Here is an 11679-nt window from a genome sequence, read left to right on the forward strand (position 1 = left end):
AAATTTTAAATGCCTCCCGCTATCAAAAATAACTTCTTATGTGGAGGGCTAAAAAGACTGCACGCAAGAGGCTGCCCTGCTTGATTCACCTCTCAAAACACGCGCCAAGAGGGCAACAAAGAACAACCAAAATGCCTCATAGCCATGTGCTGTATTGAGAATCTAATCCAATGTGTTCAAATACATTACTGGAGCATCTGGAGGGATTGTTGACGTGTATTTGGGCTATACAATACAGCATGGTGGTCCTATTCTGTCCATTTGCAGGCCTCATAGGCTGTTTAACTGCATGTGTAGACGTGCATGGGTGCAGAGAGGTATGAATAATTACTTGACCACGAATGTCCCTCTGATCTAATGATGATTTGTGCAGCGTTACAATGTGTGAGCCCTTTGTGCTTTCGAATGTTATCAGTTGTATGGATGGAATACTAAATTTGGTCCAATTGATTATGCTCAAGGTCTCTCTCATCAGAGTTTGGGCAGCTAAGTCTGATAAAGGAAAATCAATTAAATTGATTGACTTACACAAGCAACTTTTGATGGGAGCTGGAGTAGCCTTCCATAGTCAACTGATCTCTCAGAGAATGCAGGCTACAGGTATATTGCACAGTAAAATGCACAACAGTGGGTTATAAACTATTTATAGAAGTGACCTATATAATGCCGGTTTTAAGACGTAAAAGTAGCATTTTGCTATACATTTTTTCACCGACCTACCACCTATTTTCGACGCCAGGGGTACAGGGAGCCACCAAAAGTGTTTCATTGTTGCCACGCCTGCACTTGAGTCACGCCTAGACACGGAACCACTATGTGATTTCGCAATTGTGTTAAGCAATGTCAGACGAACTTTGCTTGTAAAATGAGAGAAGGTAAAGTGCAACAGGCTACAACTCAAAATTCTAAGGAAAAAAGTGCGACACAAATGTTGCTTTGTGAAAATGAATGACATGGACGAAGTTGGGCCAATAACCCGCAGAAGGAGGGCTACAATTACGTCTGCGAGAGAGAATGTTTCATTAAAACGAATGAATAGAAAGGGTATTCAAAACGTACAGGGAAACGGTAATAACGTTGTATTTAAGCAAAATGTATCCGAAATTCCGTCTTCTAAAACTCCGACGGAGAGGAGAAATCGGAAGACTGCTCCAATTGAGTCACTGAGGTAAGATAACTTGGCAAGGCAATGACAGAAAAGTACATTTCTAATTAATCTATAAAATATTTTTAATACGTCGCTTACAACAATGGTGCTATACAGAAGGAAATATTATGCCCATAGCCTTGGCTACCAAGTCCAGTGTTGAGCAGCGGAAAGGGCATTTTAGGTTATGAGTAATGCTTGATTTGAACTCCGGCGCACGTTGTCAAGTATTACTTGGACAGTGGGGGGCTGCGTCAGATTCTTCGCACTTATTTGCCGAATTTATTTAGTGGTCTAATATTTGTTCAATATATTTTCCCCTCCCAACCTATCCACAGTTGCCACTCTGTGCAGGAGTCCCTTCTGAGCTCCACTAGTGGCTACAGAAACTACAGAGGCGTCCTCAACTGGTGTGTTGTGATGTTGGTAAGAACATGGTTCACTATCAGTAGATATATTTCCATGAGTTGTATGTCTGTTTTATTTAACATCTAAATAAATAAATCATTTTTTCACATTGTGTGGAAGTACCTTACCGCAGCTTACAATATGAAGGAGCATTTTCTATTTATTTGATCTGTTTCAAGCAAACCTTTTAGTACGAAAACCTTCTACAACTTTACAAAACTATGCAAGTGGTTAAAGAGTGCATTTTAGATTTTATTTTTTTCTCAATGTATTTTATGCTATGACGTATCAATGCAGACAGACAGTATACACGGTGGCAAGTATTGTGTGACAATGCAGGCCTGGGTGATACAGCAGGCACACCCCTCAGTATGACACTCCATTGGGAGCAGTGAATTGAAACCTCCTAACCCTGTGTCACGCTACAGTGCATTGGTGTCGTTGGGGTGGGGAGCAAAAATCGAACATGCATCCACAAAATGGGCTTGGGAAGTCCTCAGCACTTTGTTTCCTCTGCTCAGCACTCTGGGTCTTAATATGTTCCTCACCTCTTGAGGGGTAAACTAAATGTGTTGTAGGTAATGTCTGACATAGGCACAAGGCCCTGTCAATAGCCACCCTGCAAAACCATTCTAGGCCCTGAAGCTGAGTAGGGCTGTCCCTTTTTCCATCCTTGGATGGAATCTGTTCCAACAGATGCTGTGAGGAGAACCAGAAGGGGCACGATATCCCTCTGATAGGTTGACAAACCGATTCATTTTCATCATCTGCCCCCTTCCTGTTTCACTCTTAATTCTGCACAAGACCTTTTTTCACTTGAAAACATACAATTACTCACAAGGTTACCAGAGACCTTTACTCACAAATACGTTAAAATAAAAGAATTCTCCAAAGGGGAGATTGCTGGTCAATAAAATGGTTGATAATTAACTATTTACAGTACCATTTATCCTGTTTATCTTGTGTATTTCTGAAAATACAGCATGTATTTGTATTTAGAAACATGGAGTCTCTTCATGCTCGATCGACAAAACTACAGATATAGGCTACCCCACTGCTTCATTTTTCTGACTGTTGCTATTTGCCCGAGTCGTCTCAGTTTCTCCGTCTGAATGTGGGACAACTTCTGTAGCTGCCTAATCACTCTGTTAATAACCTTGCTTTGTTGCTGCTAATTCAAACTGGCTTTGAAGTCAGAGAGGAGGGAGGGGAAACAGCAGGATATTTTTCTGACTCCCCAGCCTCTACCAGTAGGACAGGCTAAAACCGTCATGTTTGTTTGAATGGTGGAAACAGTTGTTGGGTTCAAGGATTTGCAAATGATGCTGAGGTCATTGTGGATAGTCGTCCCCTGAGCATATCACACACAATTAAAATTAGGATCTAGTGCTAGTTTAAATGACGATAACTTGGTCTTCATCTCAGTCAGTTGTTTTGGCTTTAAATATGTTTATACATCCTACTCTTTGGCTTTGAATCCTGTGAACCACCTTTCTCTCTTATTAGAAAACGTGTAGGCAAGCATTATCTAGCCGTTTCTTCTATACCTTTTAAGCCAAACAGCACCCCTAGAGGCAAATTGCACACATACACACGTCATATCTTTCAGGCTAATCATACATCCAAAAATAAACATTCTGCAACAGCTAGTTTATGTGAGTGTTTGTCAGATCAGGGCTGTAGCCAGCTTAGCGAGTTTCAAACCCTCAGAGAATACGTTTGAGCTCCTGAGGCAGCCGCTAATCCGTGCTTTGAAACAAGATCATTTTGTCGTCAGAGGAGTTTTTTCATACTTTGTGAACTTTTATCTAATTCCCACTAAATGTCTTTGTGCCCCGTAATGAAATATTCGAATACAGTCTTGTTATGTGGAGGAAGGAAGAGAGAGAATGGGGAAAAAGAGATAAAAAAAGATCCACAAAAAGGAGAGAGCCTGAACTTCATCCCTATCAGACTCACACAGATCCATGCTGTCATAGAACGTATATGTATCACAACACAGTCCTGTATATTAGATTCATAAGTTCATTGCCAAACATTGTGTTTCAGGTCTTGAGCAATGCTCGACTCTTCCTTGAAAACCTGTTAAAGTAAGTGCACCCGACAGGTAGGAGGACATTATGGGATGAAATGTCTTCTGCAATGCTGCTGTCCCAGTGACTGTGTGTGTGTGTGTTTGTGTCTTTGTATGTGTGTGTGAGAGTGTGTGTGCGTAGTGACATGAGGCGAACAGCCAGGTCTCCTATGGAGGGAGTGTGTATGATGTTGTAGCCCTACTGCTGTGTCCATATGCTGGGGTGTCCACTGCTAGCATGCTGCTGCTGTTGCCCAGATGACAACTATATATTACGGTTTTGTACACCTATACATAATAACCCTTGTGTTATGAAAACAAAATACTTTGTTGTTTATTCATTGAAACCATGCTATAGTCCCTAACTTGATTTTACAGTTACAGTACTGCTAACATACCACTTAAAGTGTGAGAAAGTAGTCACCCTGACATCTTGCGAAACTCAAATGCTTTAAAAACTGAATGCACTATTTTCTCAGGTATGGCATATTAGTGGACCCAATACAAGTGATTTCCCTTTTCGTGAAGGACCCCTATAGCTGGCCAGCGGGATGCCTCGTCATCGGTACAGTATATTAGCCACAGCAGAACTCTACACCTCAATGCCCCTTACCTCCCCTCTCCTCAGTCCTCCCTCCATCCCTCCTCCAGATCAGGAGAGGAGGACAAGATAGAGGAGGAGGGAAGTAGGAAGAGGAGGGCAGTAACAGTCAGCAGTGCTGCAGCCTTCTCCAGAGGAACATACACCTGCTCCAGTTTATTAATGTACGCTACCGCACTGCCCTGCACCGTACTGCACTATTACTGCAGACCCGGAGATAAGGGGGAGGGGGGGGGGGGGCTTTGGGGGGGGGGGGGAGATTCCTGGCCAGGAGCTGACTATCTAACTCTGTCCTCGAAAGGACCCCATAGGCAGATCCACTGCAGCAGCAGAGTTCATTCAGACATAACGTAGGGCCTCTTTTACAACCCGTTATTACGCTCAAGTCGTTCTGTTGATTTGAAGGCAAACCTTGATAGATTCATACACAGAACCCTGTGGGTTTTCAACAACTTCTTACACTAGATATTTTGGATGCAGTGTACTGTTTCTTGTACAAACTATTAGTTTTTTTGTGGGTGTTCACTAGAAGAACACGCCGGTAGGAACAAAGGAAGTCAATCATCTTAACCAAACACCAGATCAGATGACATACTGGTGCAACCTGCTTCTTGGTTGTTAAGAAATAAACCCACTATACAACTCAGGGGAGAGTTTGTGTGTGTGTTCACTGTGCAACTTTTTTTTCTCCCATATTGCAGTAAAAGTCTAGCACATACTGTATCATGTGGGTGTAGAACATACTGTATAGTTAGGGTTGGTTCGTCTTCTTTCTGTGACTGATGTGGGTCTGCAGCTTCAGATTGGGAGACCAGTACAGTAACACCAAAACCACAAGAAGCGACACTAAAGGGGTCCGTTTGTTTTTTCTTCCAGTGGCGAACGTCTTCATCCTGGTCACCCTGTACACCGAGAGATGGCTCTCGATGGTGAGGTGAACACACGTCACACACCCTGTCTTGTGTGATGTGTTGGCCGAGAGGGAGCAGTGATGTTAATGTTCTTCTGTTCTTCCAGGGCAGGTTTGGAGAGCATCTGGGCCTGATGATCCACTCCACCAACCTGTCAATCATTCTGGCCTTCCCTGTGTTTGTGGTGCTGATGGTGGACTCCATCACTCCAGGTACGCTTAGGAGAAGAAACAATAGAATTCAAATAGAGTACAATACAATGGGATTGTGTTATAGGATACAGTATGATGTGATATGATATGCATAGGATACAAAATGACAGGTCTGCCCAACCCTGTTCATGGAAAGCTACCGACCTTTGGTTGTTTTGTTTCAATCCTAATCCTGTTTGACTAGCTGAATCATGTTTGTTATAAGTATAGGTTTGGATAAGAGAAGGAGAAAGGAACTGCTAAATTAGGGTAGGATTTGAGATGTGATAGGTTCGAGAGGATAGGACAGGGAAGGGTAGAATAAATCTTTTGTCACAACACAAATCTGGCTTCACTCCTGCCCTAACTCCTAGACTAATCTCTGTATTCCCTGTCTTTGGTGTGTTATGAGCTCATCCCAGTGTGTCCTAGTACATGAATGGGCCTAGTCAGTCATGACTGAATGAGTCCCAGGGGGAGGGGGGAAAGGAGGGGGGGAGTAGGAGGGAAGTCAGAGTGCCAGAAGAGGAGTGGCATAGAGAGATGTCAGGTGCCAGAAAAGGCAGGGTCAGGGAGAGGTCAACGTCAACCTGACTTTGCCAGGCCGTTGGACCGCCAAGATGGCCACCCCTGGCCCACTGTCATCATGGCAATCGTCAGGAAAAATCCATGTAACGACAAAGCTATTTGCACTGGAGACGGAACATAGTATGTTCTCAACAGTGTGCGACAAGGTTGTCACATGTACCCAGACACAGGTGGCATCTGGCAAACATTAACCACAACAGCAAGCAACAGCGAGAGTTTTGGCCGTAAAACATCTTTCTCCATACTTTCCCGTTTTAAAACAACTCGGGTCTACGTTTCACGAAACAACTCAATCATACAGGTTACTCAGCCTTCAACTCTTGTCAGCAGAGGATGTGTAAGTGTGTGTCACCAGCACAGGTCGCATACCCCCTTTCCCCAGCCTGCCCGTTTCCTCTCATCTGCCATCTCTCTGGGAGGGCACTGAGACGTGCCATCTGCCGGTTGTACCTCCTCCATGCGCACTGCTCCGACATCAAGGTCAGGAGAGAGGTCCGTGCAGGCCCCGCTTGGCACGGCCGCCAGCCTCTGTCTCTCTGTGCCCATGCCATCCTGCGGACTCCAGCACGGCCGTTTCCATCGAGCATATGGCCGCTATTGATGTCGTCGTAGCACATAGCATATGGTTGCTATTGATAAAGCTGTGGCAGGCTAGGCTAAGCTAGGCTAGGCTGGGAGAGGGGTCTCACTGGGGGATACAGTGCTACAGTGGGTTACAAGGACACAGGGACCAGTGGTCTAACTGGAGGTGCCTGGGGTATGGGATAAAAGGCTTAGTCTGGTTCTACTGACTCTTCTGCAGGATTGTTGGCTGGATACGGTGTGAGAGGACTGTTAAGTGTTATAGCCCTTGGCAGAGATTAATGTGCAATGTCATCTCTAGATAAAGACTTAATGTAACTGTTTAGATGGCAGAGAAGACCCAAAATAATGACATTCCTGAGCTTCTTGTTAGCCCTTGACAGCTAACCACATACGTTATAAAAGACTACAGTACCAGTTTGCTGAGGGGGATGAAATAATTTATTTGAACTTACACTTACCTAGACATTCTTCACTAACTGTTGCTTCCCAGTGACACTAGATTGCATTAAGCCTGCACCACCTTGAGATTGCAGTACTTAAATATAAATTTTGTATTTGAAAGCTTTCATGTTAACTACATTCCAACTCTGTAAAACCAATATTGTTTAGACATGTGGTGTTTGTCTGTATACACTCGAGAATTCTAACCATGAAAGCAAACTGGTATTCAATGACCTTGTTAAATATCTGTCTGTTTGATGTCTGTGTGTGTCTGTAGTGGGAGGGGCTTTGGCGCTGGGGGTGTACACCATTTTGTTCCTGAAGCTCTACTCCTATAAGGACGTCAACAGGTGGTGTCGAGAGATGAGTCATGCCAAGGTCCGGAGACTGGCCAGGTCACTGTCCTGTGAGTCGTGTGGGTGTGTGTCCTCCACACTTCCCCAATCTTTCTACTTTTTAGCCAACCAGCATTCTCTAAACTGACTCCTCCTCCATTCGTACCCAGCCAGCAATAGCAACACAAGACCGACTCTGTATTGCTGAAATTGCCATCTCTCTGTCTCTCTCAGTCTCTCCCTCTCCTTTTCTCTCTCTATCTTTCTCTCTCCTACACTGCCATCTACTGCCTGACATGCTGTAAGACCTCAAGTGTTTTAGGCTTGGTAATTGATGGCTGTGGTCATGTTTTTGGATTACGGTTGAATTGATGTTGAGTTAGCGTGTGTGCGATGCCGCCCTCTACAGGTCCGTCTTGGCAGAGCTCCAAAGGAGGCGTGGAACAGAGCCAGGTGTGCTACCCTGGCAACCTCACAATCCGAGGTCAGTCAACACAATGTAAAATAACACACACATATAAAACTCCTGCTATCACCCTATTAAATATTCAGACTAGACATTCTCTCACGTTCTGCCTTCGTACACCCTCCCTCCCTCCCTCCCTCCCTCCCTCCCTAGATCTGTATTATTTTGTTTTGGCTCCAACCTTGTGCTACGAGTTAAACTTCCCCCGGTCACCGCAGATACGTGTGAGTTTTCTGCTGAGGCGACTGTTTGAGATGGTGAGTGTCACACATGGTCAGATGCATGCAAACTTCTGGTCGCCAGGGGTCACAGTACTGGGGACTGAATACTGAACAGATTGTCATCATAACTGAATACAAATAGGATTAGATTTATACACTGTAGTCATATCGGGCTATTTCTTTGGCTCAAACAAGGTTGTCTAAATCCTGTTGTCTCTCTTGCTCTCTCCGTCTCTCCCTCCACAGTTGTTCTTCACACAGTTACTGGTGGGATTAACACAGCAGGTATGCCTGAAACACGCTGGCATGTTATATACTGCTTAGATTTCTGTTCTAACGGTATCCAGGCCCTTGATCCACTGTACATTAGCATAGCTGTGACCTACATATGCATGCACATATTTACACGATGAGTGCTCTGATCTGAGTGTCTGTTCACTTTCTGTTCATCAGTGGATGATCCCCATAATACGGAATTCGATGAAGCCATTGGAGGTACAGATGGGGGACTTTTGTAATGATGGCATCATTGTTTACCTCCATCTGTTTATTTCTTCTCCCCTCCTCCTTTACAAGCATTTCATCTCTTCAACCCCCCCATTTCAATATCATTGTATATATTAACCCCTTCCTGTCCTCTCCAGGACATGGACTTGTCTCTGATGGTGGAGCGTCTTCTCAGGCTAGCAGTAAGTTGAAAGTTGGGAAAACACAGAATGAGGAAGGGCTACTTATAAAGGATACGACTTTACATCATTTCCTTCCCTCTGTCAGGTACCTAATCACCTGCTGTGGCTGATCTTCTTCTATTCCTTCTTCCACTCCACTCTCAACTTTGCGGCAGAGCTCCTGCGCTTCGGAGACAGGGAGTTCTACCGAGACTGGTGGTACGATGACGTCCGTCAAATACTATTAGCAAATACAGTCAAATATTTGGGTTTCACTTCTCTCAAAACCAATGCATTGATGCCAATGGATCAGTTCAATGACTGCAAATAGGGAAATAAATCCATTGCACCAATAATTCATATGGACTCATTTAGAGTCATTCACTCAGGTTACGCCTGCACTACAGGACTAATTGATCTCTGGACATCCACGTTTCTGTGTTTGATTCAGGAACTCTGAGACAGTCACTTACTTCTGGCAGAACTGGAACATCCCTGTCCACAAGTGGTGCCTACGGTGAGTTAGATAAAGCCTTCCTCCGCTCTCAAGATATCCACTCTCTCTTTCCCTCTCACACACGTTGTCTTCCTCTCTTCCTCGAGTAAGCTGTGATGTCGAAGGACTCTTGATTGGAAGGGTGTCTGATGTATTGTGTTGTGTTATGTCTGTTTCTCTCCACTCTCTCTCTTTCTCTCTCTTTCTCTCTCTCCCCCAAAGCCACTTCTATAAGCCCTTGCTGCGGAAGGGTGTAAGCAAGTGGGCCAGCCAATCAGCCGTCTTCTTTGCCTCTGCCTTCTTTCACGAGGTGAGACTCACGAGACACAGTTGGCGGTGTTTATTCTCAGCCTCGTTCATTTCGCGTTTTGGACGCTTTTAAGGCGTGGATACCTGCACACCTCACATCCCGCTGAGACCGAGGGGTCGCAGTGAGACTACAACCCCCCCTGAGGTGTCGCATTTTGGGCAGCTAGCCAGTCCCCTTCCTCGCTGAGGGATGAAGGTCAGCCTAGGAGGACGGAGAGAGAGGAGATAAGGAGAGGAAAGGAGAACAGAGGAGCAGAAAGGAAACGAGAGGAGAGCAGAGCAGTGGAGGAGATAAGTGGAAGAAGACAGACTAGAGGGGTATAGGAGGGGGGAGAGGAGAGATGGAGGAGAAGAGAGCGGAAGGGTGCGAAAAAGGAGCAGGGATGAGGAGGACAGCCGAGGGGAGGGGGGGGGGGGGAGAAGAAAAGAGTAGGGAGTAGGAATACAGGGCAAGGAAGCTTATCTGGGTAGTGGTAGAGGAGATAAGACCTAGCTCAGAGAGCAGGGAGGAGAGGCTGAGATAGGAGAGAGTCCAGGATACAGGCGGACAGGACCGGACGGACACACAGTCACCTTCAGAGACGGGGAAGACATGGTTCTGGGCTGGGGGTGGTTGAATGTGTTACCCTGTCTCTTCCATTCCCTCTTTTTACATCAATAATACACCAATGTTGCAACATGTTTGTGCTATCCAATAGTAGTTTGGTGTGTGAGCCTATTCATGTGGATGTGTGTGTTTGAGGGTTTTTAGATGTCTGTTTAGGTGTCTGTATAGCTACAGAGTGTAGATCCTGATACTGTTTTCTGTTTGTTACAGTACCTGGTCAGTGTTCCTCTGAAGATGTTTAGACTGTGGGCGTTCATGGGCATGATGGCCCAGGTAAGGAAACATGACAACAACAGGCGAATGTTTAGTTTTCGTTAATTGATTTGTTTTTCTCTGAACGCAGCTCCCGTTGGCCTGGTTTGTGGCCCGCTTCCTCAGCGGGAACTACGGCAATGCGGCAGTCTGGATCTCACTCATCATTGGCCAGCCCATTGCCGTTCTGATGTACGTCCATGACTACTACGTGCTTCACCACAGGGTGGAGACAGAGGCTCCTGGAACACTATAGTGCCCCCTACATGCCTGGCTGAATGATGTATCAGCTGTCTGGAACAGTGGATATGGGGCCTTTTTTTAGCTTATTGACATTTGTTCTATTTAAAGAAGTGAACTTAGGAGTAGTACGGAAGCAAGTTCTTGAGCAACCATCGTGAAAGTGAAAATCATCTCGTCAGGTCTCCCTCAAGGAATCAGAGAAGTAGTTTGTGTACTTCCTCCTATCGGCCACATTGAACACTGCCAAGGTTTTGTAACAGAGGGCATTATATCGTTTTATAAATAGAGTTTGAATGGTATGTCAATAAAATGTCTACAATGAGTACATTTAGCCGTTGTTTTTTTGATGGTGGGCGTGCTGTCACCAGACGTGCATCAGCTTTCCTCCAGTCCTGACAGGTGAGGTGTCCGGTGGTCAGGAGAGGTGCTGCTGTGATCAGAAGCAGGGTGTATTGGCATGCACTGGCTGGTTCTGTGTCTCCTCTTTGCCACCTTGCCATGCTGACATGTTTAGCAACTCACCCAGCACCGAGGCAGCTCTTCACTGGAAACTTCCTTTTGATTCCAGAGGAGTGAGAGAGTTTAGAAGACTTAGAAAGCATGTGTGTGTGTGTGTACAGTATGTGTGTACAGTGTTTGTGTGTGTGTCACACAAGTCATTCTTTTTGCGTTAGCGATATAACCTGCAGCTGTTTCCTAACCTCAATAGATGCTAAATCTCATTTAGCAAAGTTATCCTTTAATCAGCAGTGAAGTGTAGCTATAGATTCTAAAGACTGATTAAGATGGCCTCAATAAAATATGATTCTTAACATTCCTCTAGTAATATTTCCAAACGGACTGACCAGCAGTTGTTGTTCTGTAAGTGTGTGTGTGTGTGTGTGTGTGTGTGTGTGTGTGTGTGTGTGTGTGTGTGTGTGTGTGTGTGTGTGTGTGTGGATAAATAGGGAGCAAGACATGGAGAATCCATGTCTTGAAAGTATAGCACAAAACAGAAAAACTCAAACATCCCCCTTTCTAAGTCTCTCATTGCAAGGATCATGAAAACATCCTGAGGCACTTCTCACACTGTAACAGCAGGGACTGGACTCTGACTGGTCCTCATGCAGACGCCGGCAGACTTGGTTCCATCATAA

General features: G+C 45.0%; 1 protein-coding gene across 2 annotated transcripts; it reads left to right on the forward strand.

Moving 5' to 3' along the window:
- The first annotated feature begins 774 nt into the window (after nt 1-774).
- dgat1b (diacylglycerol O-acyltransferase 1b) lies at nt 775-10866 on the forward strand. Of its 2 annotated transcripts, XM_062464769.1 has the most exons (17): nt 775-1168; nt 1486-1573; nt 3605-3645; nt 4109-4194; nt 5107-5159; nt 5248-5353; nt 7224-7352; nt 7691-7765; nt 7901-8004; nt 8215-8253; nt 8422-8463; nt 8613-8657; nt 8743-8855; nt 9088-9153; nt 9355-9442; nt 10259-10321; nt 10392-10866. In XM_062464769.1, the coding sequence occupies exons 1-17, from the start codon at nt 945-947 to the stop codon at nt 10554-10556; spliced, it is 1527 nt and encodes a 508-aa protein (XP_062320753.1). In that variant the 5' UTR covers nt 775-944; the 3' UTR covers nt 10557-10866. The 2 variants fall into 2 exon arrangements, with proteins under 2 accessions (XP_062320753.1, XP_062320754.1); XM_062464770.1 differs by lacking the exons at nt 775-1168; nt 1486-1573; nt 3605-3645 and adding an exon at nt 3694-3906.
- Nucleotides 10867-11679: the final 813 nt, after the last annotated feature.

This window comes from Osmerus eperlanus, chromosome 7, assembly GCF_963692335.1.
Source record: "Osmerus eperlanus chromosome 7, fOsmEpe2.1, whole genome shotgun sequence".
Classification (NCBI taxonomy): Eukaryota; Metazoa; Chordata; class Actinopteri; order Osmeriformes; family Osmeridae; genus Osmerus; species Osmerus eperlanus.